This window comes from Manis javanica, chromosome 10, assembly GCF_040802235.1.
Source record: "Manis javanica isolate MJ-LG chromosome 10, MJ_LKY, whole genome shotgun sequence".
In the NCBI taxonomy this organism is placed as follows: Eukaryota; Metazoa; Chordata; class Mammalia; order Pholidota; family Manidae; genus Manis; species Manis javanica.
The window spans coordinates 78,639,344-78,655,831 of NC_133165.1; the positions used below are offsets into that span (position 1 = coordinate 78,639,344).

Sequence of the window (16,488 nt, forward strand, 5' to 3'; positions counted from 1 at the left end):
GCAGGAGTGATGAAACTGGGGAAGCTGCAGGATAGAAGCATTGTCCAAAGCATCACAAAGTAAAAACAGAGAAGAGAGTTCTGTGTCCTACAAATAAGACAGAATGAGTTAGAAATTTAGGGATACTTTAATAAACCAGTGCTGAGGGGCAGCAGCACAGCTGTCGGTCACATTGCTAAGGCCCACCTGCTGCCACTAAAGTGAAGCACAAAAAGGCTAGCCCAGCACGGGGCAGACATGGGAAGATTCACTGTTCATTAGATAACCATTTTATTGAATAACTTTACCCATGAAATATATAATTTCATTATAAACACAAAGAAAAAAAAAAACCTCTGGGTTTAAAGAAGCTTAGGAAATAACTTCTTTTTGTAATGAAGTCCAGAGTTAGTAAACATTTCCTCTTAGGCCAAAAGTCTCTGGAACTTATTCAGCCTCTGCTGCCTCTTCGCTTTCTCCACATTCAAACCGCACAAAGTCTACTACAGATACCCCTCGGGGCTGCACATACTGCCCCAGTGTGATGGAAGGATCCAGCAAGTATGGCTGGGACAGCATCTTGGTTTCCTCCTCTCCCCCAGGCTCATCGTCCAAGGAGCCAACAGAGCGGGGGGCCATGCCCACTACATGCTGCCCAAGGCGGCGGCCAAGCTCTTCAAGGTTTGCTTTCTGCTCAGACGTCTCGCAGATTACAAGGGCCCCATACTTCCCCAGCACCAGGTTGTGGAGCAAGGGACTGTGCACTGCTCCATGGACATAAGAGCCAATGTAGAACCCATCTGGCACCTTCACCCATGCAGCTCGCTTCAGAGTCATGTTTTCTCCCAGTTTCCCTACAAAAAAGCAAAAACAAAAATATACTTCCAGAATATGATGGCTATGGTAGTGCCAAAATATACACAAAGGCAGCCAACCTTGGAAGAGAGTCCTCTGCATTTACACTGTGGACATGCTCTAATTTGGGAATGGGGAGACTTTTTATGGAGCACCAATTATGTGCCCCACTGGTATTAAAAAACATAGGCTACGGTGTCACACAGACCCTGGACTCCGTTCTTCGTTCTGCCTCTTACCAGCTATCTGACATTAGGCAACTGACTTAATGACATAACCCCACTTACTATAATTTATCAGGTCTTGGTTTCCTCAGCTGAAAAAGCCTTATTACAGTATTGGACAGAGTGAGCGTTCAAATGCTTGCTATCACTACTATATCAAACTTAGGCTTAAAGAGGGAAGCAGTCCACCCCAGGTTACATGGCTAGTGTATAGCAGAGCCAGGATTAAAACCCAGTTATGACTCCAAAACAAGTGGTTTCTTTTTCCCACCACTTCATCATTCCTCCCCAACACCACCACAACTGACACAGACAATTCCTGAGTATCCATTGTATCAGGAAAAAGTCCACAACTAAAAGCCCCAGAAAATCCAAAATCCTGTCATCCAACAGTTCCAATTCCTCTCACCAAAAAAAAGATGACATTTTCAGACTTGTTTTTAAGAACGAGAAGTGGACTGCAGGTTTCCCCTTTCTCTCAGGATGCTCCCCACTCTAACAGAAGTCCAAAAAGCCAAAAGACAGCAAGGGGTAGGAGAATAAACAAAGCAATCTGGATAAACATACTGCATTAGCCACGGTTATTCCTAAAAGGCACGGAAAGGGAGTGTCGAGAACAAGAGGAATCTCAAAAGCAGCTCAAAGCCCCTACTCCAGAGTTAATTCCCAGAAACTGACAAGGCTAAAATGCCCAGTACTTCCAGAATTTCTTAATAAGTCCCATACACAGCTGTCTGCCTGGTTTCTAATCCATGACTCACTGAAACATCATACATACTTTAAGATAACCTGACAAAACAGAATTGATGCCCTGACTGGAAATGTCAGATAAGCAGTAAATTCCCAGCAAGCTCCAACCCCAGCCCTACTTCCCTCCTCCCATCCAGCACACGTAAAAAGGCAAAATCCCCACTGGGCCCACCACAATAATCCAGATAAGGTTCTGAGAGAATGGACCTTCACAAATTCAGAACCAGATTTGTTTAAAAGTCAAATTCCTAAATGTCATGCCCTGAAATATCCATGGGTTCCTTTATAAAGATGGTGAAATGCCCTCTGATATACTGTTTCTCCCGTGTACAGACAGGTAGTCAGCTGGAAGTCAAAAGGTCATCTCTGCCTAAGGACATGTTTTGTTTGCTCAGCCCAGATGCCTGAAGAATGTTGAAACTAATTTTAATTAGTTGCAAACAGCCAAAAACTGAGGTTTTTTTGCATACAAATCTCAATTCTTTGAAAGGAATTTAGTAATGTTGATGACACTGGGACCCCATTTCCCCCAAACTAACAACTGGCTAGAGCTGGAAAATGGTTTCCTTCAGCAGTAGAGCTTTTCAGGGTGTCTACTGCTCACTAATATCTAATACACAACCCACTTGTCACATTCATATTATCTGACCCTTGCAGGCACAAGAGCTTATAATTCTTGAACTAGATTTGGAGAAATACCAAAGGTATCAGGAGAGTCAGTTCTTAATTTTCTGTTTCCAGAATCCCTACAAATACTCACCAATTGCTAAGGCCAACTGATCTTTGAGAGAACCTTCTCTCTCAGGCCCAGCTGGAATTTCAGAGAGTTCGGAGGGATTCAAGAAGCCCTAATTGCACAAAGAAAATGAACAAAATCAGTTCTGTACTATTCAAATTATTGAGACTCCCTCTCTCCCCTTCCCTGCCGTCACCCTCCCTCTTCCTGTCTTTGTAGCTGTCTGTTGAAAAAGCAGAGCAGCAATGGTATCTCAGTAGCAATAAGCATACCTAATTCCCAGATCTTGGTCTCTAAAAAGCATTCCACCACTAAAAAGGATCATGACTCCTTGGAAAGCGACTGATTCCACAGTTGGGGCAAGGAAAGCATAACATAAACCCATAATATCTTGTTATACCAAAAAGGAAATGCTCAGAAAATAATGAAGCTATAGCAAGAGCACAGTGGAGCCCACTGCGCAGGCTTGGCTTGCACTAGCCAAGTCCAGGGATAACTTGAACATCAAAATGAATACAGGACTTATAGTGAGTCAATACTAAATCACTAAATAAAGAGAGAAGTCTCCTTCTGAAAGTAGAATACCTAATAATAAAACTAACACAGGTACAAGAAATTACAAGAGAAAAATAATCATTATAACTATCATGGTAATAACTGATCTCAACAAGAGTCATCAAGAGAGGCTAAAACTATTAGGCAAGAGCTTTTTTGAGGAACTGGATGTTTACACACAACCTCTAAGAATCTCCCATACAGATTACTTGTTAATTACAAGAGGAACATGGTAACTTTACAGTTCAGAAACTTGGCAGATAGTACCTTAACTAAGAGATCAGTTAGTATCACAATAATGGGACCAAGAGTTATCATGTGGCTCCTGATGTGATGTCCTAAGAAAAATAGAGTATTTTATTTAATATTCCTACAAAAATCCATGTTCTAGGAAGAAACATCATACAAACTCAAATTGGAGGATATCCTATAAAATTATCCTGTACTCTTCAAAAATTTCAATGTAATTAAAGGCAAAGAAAGGATGAGGAACAAAGGAAAGAGATTCAACAGACAAGACAACTAACTGTAGTACATTTCTGGGGGGTAGGATTTAATACTGAGTGTTCCTGAAGAATCACTGTGTTGTATACTTGAAACCAATATCATATTGTCTATCAGCTTTCCTTCAAGAAAAACAAGTAAGTAAAAATACACAATTCTGGACTCTATCCTAGACCAAAGAAAAATTGCTAGCTGGAAAAACATAAATATATATTGTATACTAATGTTAAATTTCCTTTATTTGATTACTGTACTATGGTTATATAGGATAATGTCCTCATCTGTAGCATAGATATTGAAGGGATACAGTCCTGATGTCTGCAATGTACTCACAAAAGGGTAAAAAAACAGTAATGATGATAATAACATGTAATAAAAAGTGATAAAGTACAATAGCCAAGAAATGGAAGCAACCTAAGTGCCCATCAGTGGATGAAAGGATAAAGAAGAGGTGGTACATATACACAGTGGAATATTATTCAGCCATAAGAAGAAAATAAATGCTACCATTTGCAATGACATGGATGGAGCTAGAGGGTATTATGCTCAGTGAAATAACCCAGATGGAGAAAGACAGGTACCAAATGATTTCACTCATCTGTGAAGCATAAGAACAAAGCAAAACTGAAGGAACAAAACAGCAGCAGACTCACAGAACCCAAGAATGGACTAACAGTTACCAAAGGGAAAGGGATTGGGGAGGGAGAAGGGGAATAAGGGGCATTACAATCAGCACACAACGTGGGGGTGGGCACAAGGAAGAGAGGACAGGTAGTGACTCTGTAGCACCTTACTATGCTGATAGACAGTGACTGTAATGGGGTATGTGGTAGGGACTTGATAATGGGGGAAATCTAGTAACCACAATGTTGCCCATGTGATTTTATATTAATGATACCAAAATGTAAAATAAATTTTTTAAAAAGTGATAAAGCAAATGAGGCAAAATGTTAGCAAAGGGTGAAATCTAGATAAAAGTACGCTATAATTTGTTGTAGAATATCATAAACTTTTCTATGAGTTTGAATTTTTTTCAAAATAAAACTTTCAAAAAATTAAAGACCAAAATGGAAAAAAATAAATAAAGCTAAAAGGGACCAAAGTTTCTTACAGATAAGGAAACAGAGGCACAGTAAAGTAAGTGAATAGCTCAGGGTTACAGAGTTACTGGCAAAGTCAAGATTAGAATGTCTAGTGCAAGTGGCTCACCTACTCAATACAATTCTACAAAACAATTTCAACATATTTTTCCACAGAATATGACTATTTAGTGTCAGTAATAATTAGCATTTACCATGAGATCTCAAGGAAATGATAAATAGGAGGAGAAAAAGGATGACACTAAACACACACAAAAAATTGTGAGCAGTTGGTTCATTTGTACCTTGAAAATAGAATGAATCAAAAGCAAACTAATACAACTCCTTCCTTTAATCCTTCTTTGGACAAGAATATGCTTATTCTAAAAAATTGTGATGACTAGTTAGCCAGAGACGGGTAAGATTCCTCAAGGGAGGAACAACCTAAGACGGGCACAGTCGCAGGGGGGCCATCAGGTGAGAATTTGGGGATCAGCAGAGGTGAGGCTCAGAACCTCACCCCCCCTGCTTTGAGAGAAATCTTCTGCATCCGTGGATGTCTTGCTGCCCTTGTCTAGCCTGGATTAATACTTAGTCCATAGGCACACACCTGATCATCTGATCATCTACATTTGCCCTCTTACAGCACTAAACTATGTTTTCTACCTTTATCTTGCATCTACTTACCACTTCAGCATTTTATTAAAAATAAAAATAATAATAATAATAGGAGAAAGGTGGGATCAACATATAAATCAAGTACAAAAATCAAACGAATATTCATATTTGACCTGATTGTTTATAGGTCATAATGCATGATCAAAACCGAAAGTTTCTGTGATGAATGCCCTTGTACTGTTCACCATGTAAGAATTTATTCACTATGTAAGAATTCGTTCACCATGTAAGAACTTGTTCGTTATGCTTCAGAAGATTGGAGACTGACGAGAATTAGGCTTGAGATGGATTAATGATTGTACATTGAGCGTTGACCCCCCTATACTGAATTTTATTGTTGTTAACAACCGTTTGATCAATAAATATGAGAGATGCCCTCTCAAAAAAAAAAAAAAAAAAAATTGTGCCTTCTCCAATACCTGTGTTTAGAAATCTCTTCCTCAGGCATTCTAGATTTCTGAATTGAAAGCTCTACCTGATCTGATGGACTCTACCCCACTGGCATTTATTCATTCATTCAACACAGACTTAATGAGTCCCAACCAAGTGCTGGGCCCACTCCTTTTTCACCAGAGACACAGTAGTGAAAAGAGATTTTCTGCCTTATGAGCATATTATCTAGTGGAGAAAACAGACATATATAAATAAATGAAAATGTAATGTATAAGCATTATGACAAAAATGACTTAATGAGACAAAATAAAATATAGAGCTCAGGAGGAAGGGTAATCCTCTCCAGAGATATAACATTTAGGCAGACACATGAGTAAAGGAGTGGGGCATGAGAATGTGTGAAGGAACAGCAAAGACCTGGTGGGGAGTAGGGAGGTTCACAATGACACAAACTCCAAAACTCACTTTACTGTATGTGGAGAGTTGATCCTTTAGGTGCTGACAATGTAACATGGTTCCAAGGGCAACTTGCTGGACCAACTGCTGAAATTTTAAATTTCTGGAAACAAAATCTGTCTCACAGTTTACCTGTGGGGACAAATTAATATTGCTGTATAAGCTGTTGACTGATAATTTCCAAATGTGCCTTAAGGTTGGACAGTAAACCAAGGTACTGATCGAATAAGCTGCAGATTTAACAAAACAGAAATAAATGGCCCTAGAATTTTAAAGCTACTGTTCCTCTCCTTGCTTGAGGCCCAAAGCTAAAAGAAGTAATTCCTACTGTGCCAGTGAGTTAGCAATAACCTACATATTCAGTAGGTGGTTCCACAATATCCTCAAGGATTTACTACAAAGTTACCACCTGCCTATGGCTGCATGCCACAGTCACCTCATTCTCCAGCCCCCTCTCTCCAAGCCACTTTTGCTGTTAGCTTATCTCCTGCTCTGACTTTAAATTAATTCACATCTGATCCCTCACCAACTGTGGCCCCTAAACCTCCCCTAAAACAGTTACTTATTATCCATCAACTAATTAATATAATCCCTAGCTTTAAAATCTGTTCCAGAAAACAATCAGTGATAAGGTGTAAGCCACAGTGGACTCACATTTAGGAACACAGATCTGCTGCTGTCTGCAAGCAGAACATTCCTATGAATACTACATTTGCTACTATGGGGTAAAGCAAAGCAACTACCACTAATTTAAACAGAAAAATCCTTGAGCTTTCTCAGACCTGGACAGTAACCTCTCCTTGGCTTTTCTGATACTTTAGGACACAGCTTGCTAAAATAAACTGAGATAAAGCACAAATGTTTGCAGATGGTTCAAAGCTCTAGTGGCTGGATGCTCTGATCCTGAATGCAGATTCCAGGGAAAGGGCTGGGTGGGGCCCCTCTTGCTGCTCAAGTGCGAGCTGAGCTGCCTCTGTAATGGCTCAGTGCAAAACAAATGCTAAATGCTGTTTTCACCTTTCATCGTTTTTTTTGTTAAAGCAAAAATCCTCTTCAGATTTCTTTTGATTAGAGAAAACAGATACTAATGTAGGTCTTTCATAAAAGTGCAGTGATGTAACGAGAACTTTCAAAGTGGGGGATAATATTCTACACTGCTAGGTCTTTTCTCATCAACACACCCGTGCATTTCTATACTTCAATGAGTCTATAACTAATAACTGTGGTCTCATGGGCTTAATTCCAACTACTTTTTTCTGCTTCTCAAACACCTCTTCTTTATTAATGTAAAGGCTCCATCACAAAGCCTTACACCCAAGGGACAGCTGTTCCTGGTGTCTGGAATTCTAACCTCTACTAATACAGCTGTGTTTCGTTCCTTCAGCAGCCCAATCAGGCCTTCTTTAGTCTTCCTCCCATTCAGCTTGGCAGCCTTGCTCCAGCCCTCCTTTTGGGCCTGCTTGTGGAGCCAGCTCTCCGCCTATAAGTTGAAAAGAAAAAGGGCAGACGACAAAGCCACAAAACTTAGAACTGAACAGGGCTCTACAATATGTTCAGGTTCCCTAATTCTTTTTCTCAGTTCTCTAAAAGAAATGAAAGTACTGGCAGCCTACCACTAAATGCCAAATACCAAGCATTGTGCCTGGTGTTTTGGATACGTTCTAGCTTTATAACAACCCTATGGGGCAGATAGTAGTGTTTTCATTTTATAGACAAGAACAATACAACATTCTAAATTTAAGTAAGGTCCCAGATCACAGGTTTAGTGTGAGGGCACCACGGTTTGAGTCCTGGTGGGTCTGACTCCAGTGCTCACACAAGCCCTTTCCGCTCCAAGCAACAGAAAACAGCATAGCAGTTCTGCATGGAATAGGGATCGTTAGAGACCAAGTCCTGAATCAATTGCTTCCAACTCAGAGTGAGGCTGTCATTTAAACCAGGGCTCCGCTGTTATGGGCCACTTACCTACGATTCTGAGGTGAGGCCCTAGCCCCCCGCCCTGCTTTCCACTCCCTCCTCCCCCACACCTGTTTGAGGTCCCCGCCACAAGTCTCCAGAGCTTTCTTGCAGTTTACAAAGGAGTAACCCGTTTTTCGTCGCAGCTTTACGAGGAGCTCCTTGCCGGAGGCCGAGGACAGTCCGGGCCCAGCGTGAGATGTGTGCCACCGCCGTGGCGCCTGGAGCCGAACGGGCCCCGCCTGCATGGGTAAGTAGAAAGCAGGAAGCATGAGGTGCTCGGGAGCTAAGAGGTCGTTCTTGGGAAGGTGTAGCCCAGGGCGCGGGGGAGGCAGCCAACGGGGCTGGATCGCGGCGGCGATGGGGCCGGGGAGTAGAACGCAGCTTTGAAGAAGGGAAGGTTGCGTTCCAGGCGCGCGGGAGGAAGGCAAGTCGCTGCCGGGCTGGGACCTCTCACCTGGCAGCTCCCGGTCCGCGCGACCAAGCAGAGGCGCAACGACCGAAGCAGTGACATATCTTCGACTGCTCTACAGGCCGCAGGCCGGCGCTCCGCGGAGGCCACGGCCTACGGCGCGGCGATAGGGCCAAACCTCTCCACCGGAACGCGCCGAGCAAGGATGGCGCCATCTGCCGGCTGGATGGGCACACTCACCTCCCCTATATCGCACAGGACAGTTACCCCCCACAGGTAAGCAATGTAAACCATGAGACAAAGTTGCAATCAGTAACAATACAAGACACGTATTAACACTGTTTCTTTATTTCAACTGCACTTTTCAGATTCTTTATCCATTATGACTCATGACAAACTCCTGAGGCAGATGGATGGGTTCAGAAATTTGGCCAAGGTCACCTAGGTAGGGTGGATCCCTCCAACTAACCTAGTAAATATTTGTTGAATGAGCAAAATATTTGTTGAACACCTACTGTGTGCCAGGTATTGTGCTAGGCCTCCGGGGATTAGAGAGGAGTAAACCACTGGCCTAGCCTCCAGGGTAACCTAAGGGTGAGAAAATAGAGAGCAGACAAATGACCACTCAAGACAAGGTAAGAGCCATAAGATGAACAAACAGTTGAAGAGTCTAGAGCAAAAAAAAATCACACCCAAACAGGAGACTCAGGAAAGGCTTTTTCAAGAGGCTAAGAGTCACAAATATTTTGACAGGTAGAAATAGCCCTTCCAGTAAGGCAATCATCATCATCAAAAAGAAGGAAGAAGTCAGGGAGTCTTGATGTGGACTTGGGGAACAAAGAATAGACATTTGTCATTTGGCCAGACATTGCAATACATGTAGGAAATCAATAGAAAATGAAGTGGAAGGGCACTTGGGGATCCCATGGGGTAGACCAAATACTACACAGAGGAACTCATCCTTACTTCTGTAGGCACCAGAAGCTAATCAGAGCTGATTCTGGAAAATGACAAGTTTGCAAAATGTCTTGAAAAGGAGAGACTGGAGGCCAGGTGTGCTGAGAGGTGATACGTGGCCCCAGACAGTGCCAACCAGCAGTACCACAGTGGGAAAAGAAAAGAGGTGAAGACAAAACAAATGAGGAAGAAAGGGTTGATAGGACTTGGAAACCTAAAAAAAAAAAGCAAAGATGAGAAGCAACTAGTACTTAATGATCAGGTCTCCAACTCTGAAAAAAATTAAGAAGCTACAGTCCAAGGGACAGCTCTGCTGCCTTTCCCCAGCTACAGGGCTGGGAGGACTTGACCCAGTTAGAGCCACGGTCCCACCAGACTGTCTCTGGAAGCAGTAAGTGAGTGGTCTGAGGCTTCCTCCTTCCAAGCCCCATCAAAAGCCCGACTTCTTTAGATGCAGAAGAAATCCTTAATGCTCATTTCTTTCCCTTTAAAAAAAATTCTCTCAGAATCTGACCAAAACAAAAAAAATCCTTTCTCTATGAAACTACAACAGGACTGGAAGAGATCAGTGACAGCTTCTCTGCAGCCACTGCCCTCACATCCCATTTACCTCCCTCCCCTCCCTCTAAAAATCCCAGGTATCCTCCCAACCTCCTTCTCTGAGCACAGAAGCTAGGAACTTCCTGTGTGCTCTAACCTAGTGGTTACAGCTCTAGGATTCCTAGCAAGCAGGTACCTCCTAGGAGTACCTGTGGAAACAAAGAGGGAAGGAAGAAAGAGAGAGGCAAGAGAAGCCATACTTTTTGATCCTCATTATGGCTTTGAAGTGATGGCAGTTCTTTCATTAGGACAAGGGGTTCAGAGGAACAGAAGAGTGATGCCAAACAGGTCTTGGTTCCCTGTGCCTGGCCCTATAGATGTTGACATTCTCATCTTCATCGCGCTGGGCCAGCTCCAGTTGGAAATGCTGGGGCAGGAGGTGCTGAAAGAAGCTCTCTGTCCCGTGCTCCTCTCTCATCTTGGAGGCCAGGTAAATGGTGCCATTGGGTCCACACAGGTGTTGGAGGGTGCCCAGCAGCAGTGGGAAGGTGGGCTCCAGGTACACGATATCAGCACCCAGCACCAGGTCATAGTCTCGAGGGAAAACATGCTGGTCAATCCCCCAGGACAAGGCACGGACCTGGGCCTGGCCTCCAGCTGGCACATTGGCCTGGACGTTGCCCTGGATCTGCTCTAGGGCCAGGGGCAGGTCAGTGATGGTAACATCCCCTCCTGAGAGAGAGGAAGAGGAGAAATGCAAGTCAGAGGGACCAACCAAGGGGTCTCAGCTCCTGACCAGAAGGTCTAGAGACCTCAGGACCTACAGGACAATGTCTTGATGACCCAAAGTCCACAGTTTGGCTTTTGGTTGCCCTAACCTCCATCTCATCCACTGCCATTCTCATTACTCTACATTCTACAGCATCAACATTCTCTCTGAGCTAATCTTCAACCTCTCTGCCCAAGACACAATGATCAGTTATCAGCAAAAGCCAGGGCAGGACTAATGGGAGATGGGCTGTGCATCCACCATGTACTGACACAAGCCAGCCTGGGTCTGAGAAGCCTCCCAGAATACATGCCCCTGATGAGCCTTAAAGGACAAGGAGTTAGTCAGATGGAGATTTCCAAGCTGAGAACGGAAAGTACAAAGGGCTGGTGGTGAAAGAGCATGGCATATTCAATGAAGGCTGGATCTTAGAGGACATGGAAGACAGGAGAAAGGTGTCAAGACATGACAGTAAAGAGAGAATGACTGACATGACAGGAGAACCAGGCTTGATCCTGAGGGCACGAGGTTTCAAGGGTAGAAGTAGAGGGTGGAGATGATCAGATCAGCACTTTAGAAAGCTTCATTCATGCAATAAATGTATGTATTCAGCAGCTACTAAGTTCTGAGGTAGAGTAGTGAGCAAGACAAAACCTTAGCTTCTGTAATTTTTATTATAGAGGTAGAGACACACACACCAGGTACTGCAGAACTACTGAATCATAACCATGACTCTTACAGAAACACGAAGTACTAAGAATTTATTCATTCATTGATATTTACTATCTGCGTATATGCCAGGTGCTAAGAATACAGCAATGAACCAGTTAGACAAGATTCTCTCTACTCAGGAGGCTTATAGTCAAATGGCAACAACCAGACAACACAAACAAAACAAATGAAATACACTGTGTCAGATGGTAACAAGTGCCACAGGAAGAATGAAGCAGGGAGGGAGGATAAGAACTGCTTGAGGGACCAGACAGGGAATGTAATGTAAATTGGGTGCTTAAGGAAAGCCTCACTGGGCAGGTGGTTTGGGCAAAGATCTGAAGGAAGTGGTGGAGCAAACCATGGGGATCTCTCAGGCTAAAATGTACCAAAGGAGGGACTAGCAACAGCAAAGATTTTGAGGCAGGAATGTGCCTGGCAGGTCTGGTGAACAGGTAGGAGGCCAGTGGCTAGAGCGGAGGGCATGAGGGAGATGTAGAAGGGGATCCTCCCCAGAGCCTTTAAGGAGACTGAGAAATCTGGCTTTTCGTCTGAGTGAGATAGGAAGCTATTGGAGACTTTTAAATGGAAGAATGGCATAAACTGACATGCTCTAAAAGGATCACTCCGGCTGCTGTGATGAGAAAGGCTGCAGAGGGGCAAGGTCAGAAGCAAGGAGACTAGTTAGGAGGTGGCTGCAGTGACGGAGGTGAGAGATGACGATGGTCTGAACCATAAGTAGTCAGATCCTAAAGAATTTTGAAAGTAGAGTAGACATGGTTTGCTGACAGATTGGATATGAAGTATTAGAGAGAAAGAAGTTGAGGATGGCTCCAAGATGTCTGGCCTGACCAACTAGAAGACCGAAGTGCCATTCATTTAGATGAGGAAGGCTGCGTGGAACAGGATTGCACAGGAAGACCATGAATTTCTTTCTGGACATATTAAGTTTGAGATGTCCATCAGACAACCACATGAAGATACAGAATATGAAGGAAGTGACACAAACAAATCTGGAGATAGAAATGGCAGGGTTCTAGAGTCATCAGCATAGAAAGGGCATTTAAAGCTATAAGGCTATGGGATTGTTCAGGAGTGAGTGCAGACAAAAAAGGGAGGGGGCTTCAAAGGACTGCTCCTGAGGCCTAAGGCACTCAAATTTTCTGCTGTGAAGATGAAAAGGAGCCAACAAAGGAGAATGGAGAAGAGTGGCAATGAAGTGGGCAGAAACCAGAAATACGGTGCCCTGGAAACCAAAGGAAGTGTTTCAAGGAGGAAGGAGTGTCAAATGCTGCAAAGTCAGGTAAGGTGGGTTCATAATGTCTCCCATGCTTAGCAGCATGGACTAGGAAATGATGCTCACATGATTTGAGCAACTGGAGTAGAGGACGCATGGGGTGTGTGTGTGGAATGGATTTAGGAAAGAACAGGAAGAGAGGAACTATAAACAGGATGAACTTTTGAGTTTTGTTGTAAAGCATAACAGAGAAATGGGCTGTTAACTCTAAGAATATGTAGGATCGAGAGTTTTTCCTGATAGGAGAAATTACAGCATGTCTATATGCATACTTATATATATATATATATATATATATAAGCATGTCTATATGCATACTTATATATATATACATACATATACATATATATATATACATATACACATATTGCATGAGTACACACACACACACGCACACACACGGGATGATCCAGAAAGGAAAAGAACTGATAATGTGGGAGAGACTGGGAGTGGGCAGGGAGGTTGCTGGAACAATGTCTGAGTAGAGGAGAAGGTTTAGGGTCTCATGACAAGTGGAGGGCTTGACCTTAGCTAGGCATACAGCGTGTTATCCATGGTAACAGAGGAGAAGGCAGCACATACAAACAGGTGAGCAGATATGAACGTGTGGACATTTACTATGAGAAAATAAAGGCAATCAATTGAGATAGGAAACAAAGTCATCAGCTGAGGGTGAAGATAGAGGAGGAGGCATTTGGAGGTTTAAAGGGCAAGAAGGTAAGAAACAGAATAAGTGGATGAAGGAACAGTAATGAAGACTCACTGAAGGTTAGTGACAGCAAATTTAAAGTGAAGCCAGTCAACGCAGTTGCGCACATACTAGAAGGGTCTAGGCTAGCCTGGGGGTGGGAGGGTCAAGAACATCTTCCCTTGGAAGTGACGTTTGAGCTGAGCACTGAAAGACGCATATGCATTCACCAGGTGTTACAGGACTTCAGACACAGGGTACAGCCTGTGTGAAGGCTCTCAGGAAGGGAATGTGAAGAGAGGCTTGAATTGCTGACAGAAGGTCAACAGCACAGGAGGACAGGACAGGGAGAGGGAGGCAGAGCCTTGGAGGCCATACTAAGGGTGTAGGTTCTATGCCAAGAGCACCAAAAAGCCTTTGAAGTTTGGGTTGGTGGGGGTTACAATTGCATAAGGAAGACCACTTGGACTTCTGGGTGGTTGGCAGAGGTCTAGGAGCCTGCAGAGAGTCAGAGCAGGAAGACAAGTCTCACTAAATGTAGTAGTCCAGGCACGTGATGGTGGTGGCCTGGGCTGGGGAGCCATCAGTACTAGTGGAAAAACATGAGGGGATTCAAGAGACTTTTTAGGGAATAAAATCAATAGTACTTGAATAATGAATATGGGGGTAAGAAAAAGGGACGCGTCAAAGGTGATGTCTAGGTTTCCCACCGTGTGGGTGTTGGTTTAATTAACTGAGATGGGAGAAGCCTGGGGTTGGCGGGAGAAGGTTTGGTGGAGGAAGATCATAAGATCTAGTTTGGGCATGCCAAACTTTCCCATAGGAAAGCTTGAAGACACTCGCGAAAAAGCAGGGAAGGGAGGGCAGTGGCCTGCACTAGAAGATGGTGGGAAGAAGAGTAGACAATCGGGAACATATTAAGGATATAGAACCACAGGACTGGCTGATTGTTGGGATGTGAGGGGAGAGGTTAAGGGATGAGAAGACATCCAGAGTTCTAACTTGACAGTTGAACTGGGACAAAGGAGGAGAAGCAGTCTGTGAGCAAAAGCAAGTAGGTGTTTCCTTCTATATTATATACTTTCCCATTTTAGCATAACTTCCCACCTTTCACCCATTCATCCTGCATGGCAACTGCTGTTGATGCTCCCTACCTTCTCTCTGAACCTGCTGTGTTCACACTGTTTGCCTCATCTTACAGAGCTTCTCTCCTTGATGGATTCCCAGGGAGTCAAGGGAGTTATGGCCAGAGCGCGGCTCTGTGCCTACTTCACATAGATCTGGTGCCAGATCGTTTTCCCCACTAGACTACAAGCTCCATGGAGAGAGGAAATCTGTCTTACTCATTGTTGTATCCCAATACCTGGCATGATTTTTGCCCCACAGGGATCTCCAAATATACACTGGTTACCAGAATAGAAGAATGCATGCCTCCATCTGGGTCCCTTAATGTGACCCGATTGGGTCCCTATGAGTGCAGACTCGTTAATTTGCATTCCCAGGGAGATGACATCCTGTTTCCAAATGAGTGTTTTTGGTGTGAGGTTTGGCCTCCCCATTAAATTATAAATTAACAAATTGTTCCCTTTGTAGTTTTTGGTTTTCAACAAAAGTGAAGCAAATTTTCCTTACCATTTCTTTTCCCAAGTCTGTGGTGCCCAGTTCTTACCCCACTTCCCATAAAACGACCCTAATTCTCAGAAATGCCTAAGCTTATTTCTCCCAAGCAATCAAAACCTCAAAAATATAAAATACATTCATAATAGTTATAAAGCTTACTCATTTGGTTTAATACCTGCAGGTTGTTCCCCCTACAGGGTACGCCCCTAAATGCATTTTGACAGACCATGTCCATAGCAGATTTTAAGTGACAGCATTGACCATGCAGTCACAAAGATCAAAAGATAGGAAAAACACCTACTAAGGCCAGCCCGATTTTTATTTCCTGCCCCCAAATCAGCCACCCTGGGTGCTTTGACAGCCAATCAGACGCTGTCAAAACAAAAAAGAAAAGAAAAACTTTGTTAAAAAGAAGGGACTGGGCTGGTCCCAAACCATTCCCGGCTCTTAAGGACCCAGGAAGGACAATTTCTCCACGTCCCTGTCCCTCCTGCCCTCTGCGCCGCAAAGCTGACGCACCCTGCAGCGCTGCCAAGATCCCCACGATGCCCGTGCCCGCGCCCAGTTCGATCACTTTCTTGCCTCGGAAATCCACATGTTGACTTTCGAAAAAGTTGCACAGGCTCAGGCCCTATGGGAGAAAAAGGAGAACAAAGACTGTCGCGGGGTGGCTCCGTATGGGAGAGTGTTGGGGTCCGACCTTCCCGGGGACCCTCGTCGGAGCCGCCCACTCCTCACCGCTTCCCACACGCGCGCCGCCACCCCGAGGCGGCACCCGAAGTTCTGCGTGATGCTCAGCACGTGCCCACAGAAACGGAACCGGCTCTTCTCCGAGTAGGAGTCAGCGAAGAGCCTGACCTCCCGCGGGAACACCGACTCGGGCTCCAATTCAGGACTAGGGCGGGAATCCGCCATCTGGCAAAAGAGCACGGGAGCCGCGGCCCGCGCCCGGATCCCGGAGCGGAGGCGGGGTGGGGCCTGGGCCGCAGATCGCCGGGGCTCCACCGCCGCGCCGGGACCCCCCTCCCCGGGTTTGCCCTCCTACCTCCAGGTGCAATTCTTGAAGGTGGACTGAGGAGCTGCCCCAGCCCCCCCCCGCCCCCCCCCCGCCATACACACACCCGAGCGGACTCGCGCGGGACTGCGCGGGTCAGACGGGACCGACTGGGGCGAGGCCTGGGGAGCGGGAAGGGGAGCGAGGATTCATTAACTGCACTGTAGAACGCGGGGCCCGGGACCCCTCTCCTCTGCTGATGCACAGATGCCTGCAACCAGGCTGTTAACCCGGGCCGGGCTAAGGAAAGAGGTCGGTGCCAGGTCTGGCCTTGC

General features: G+C 44.7%; 2 protein-coding genes across 5 annotated transcripts; both read right to left on the bottom strand.

Annotated features, from left to right (window-relative positions):
• Positions 1 to 251: 251 nt before the first annotated feature.
• TSFM (Ts translation elongation factor, mitochondrial) lies at positions 252 to 8,782 on the bottom strand. Of its 2 annotated transcripts, XM_017646496.3 has the most exons (6): positions 8,623 to 8,781; positions 8,237 to 8,407; positions 7,561 to 7,689; positions 6,219 to 6,341; positions 2,569 to 2,656; positions 252 to 833 (listed from the first exon to the last, which is right to left on the bottom strand). In XM_017646496.3, the coding sequence occupies exons 1-6, from the start codon at positions 8,677 to 8,679 to the stop codon at positions 427 to 429; spliced, it is 975 nt and encodes a 324-aa protein (XP_017501985.1). In that variant the 5' UTR covers positions 8,680 to 8,781; the 3' UTR covers positions 252 to 426. The 2 variants fall into 2 exon arrangements, with proteins under 2 accessions (XP_017501985.1, XP_073069464.1); XM_073213363.1 differs by lacking the exon at positions 7,561 to 7,689 and having other exon boundaries at positions 8,623 to 8,782.
• A 125-nt stretch (positions 8,783 to 8,907) lies between these two features.
• EEF1AKMT3 (EEF1A lysine methyltransferase 3) lies at positions 8,908 to 16,338 on the bottom strand. 3 transcript variants are annotated; one of them, XM_036992518.2, is made up of 4 exons: positions 16,205 to 16,338; positions 15,898 to 16,074; positions 15,679 to 15,790; positions 8,908 to 10,806 (listed from the first exon to the last, which is right to left on the bottom strand). In XM_036992518.2, exons 2-4 carry the CDS (start codon positions 16,072 to 16,074, stop codon positions 10,379 to 10,381), a joined length of 717 nt encoding a protein of 238 aa, XP_036848413.1. In that variant the 5' UTR covers positions 16,205 to 16,338; the 3' UTR covers positions 8,908 to 10,378. The 3 variants fall into 3 exon arrangements, with proteins under 3 accessions (XP_036848413.1, XP_017502680.1, XP_073069466.1); XM_017647191.2 differs by lacking the exon at positions 16,205 to 16,338 and having other exon boundaries at positions 15,742 to 15,790; positions 15,898 to 16,198; XM_073213365.1 differs by lacking the exon at positions 16,205 to 16,338 and having other exon boundaries at positions 15,898 to 16,198.
• Positions 16,339 to 16,488: the final 150 nt, after the last annotated feature.

Excerpts from the sequence above, each read along its gene's own strand:
- TSFM (XM_017646496.3), bottom strand. The coding sequence starts at position 8,679 with ATGTCACTGCTTCGGTCGTTGCGCCTCTGCTTGGTCGCGCGGACCGGG. Across the intron at positions 8,408-8,622 it reads CGCGGACCGGGAGCTGCCAG|GCGGGGCCCGTTCGGCTCCA; the intron begins GTGAGAGGTCCC and ends TTACCCATGCAG. Across the intron at positions 2,657-6,218 it reads AACTCTCCACATACAGTAAA|GGCTTCTTGAATCCCTCCGA; the intron begins GTGAGTTTTGGA and ends TTGTGCAATTAG.
- EEF1AKMT3 (XM_036992518.2), bottom strand. The coding sequence starts at position 16,074 with ATGGCGGATTCCCGCCCTAGTCCTGAATTGGAGCCCGAGTCGGTGTTC. Across the intron at positions 15,791-15,897 it reads CGGCGCGCGTGTGGGAAGCG|GGCCTGAGCCTGTGCAACTT; the intron begins GTGAGGAGTGGG and ends TTTCTCCCATAG. Across the intron at positions 10,807-15,678 it reads GATCTTGGCAGCGCTGCAGG|GAGGGGATGTTACCATCACT; the intron begins GTGCGTCAGCTT and ends CCTCTCTCTCAG.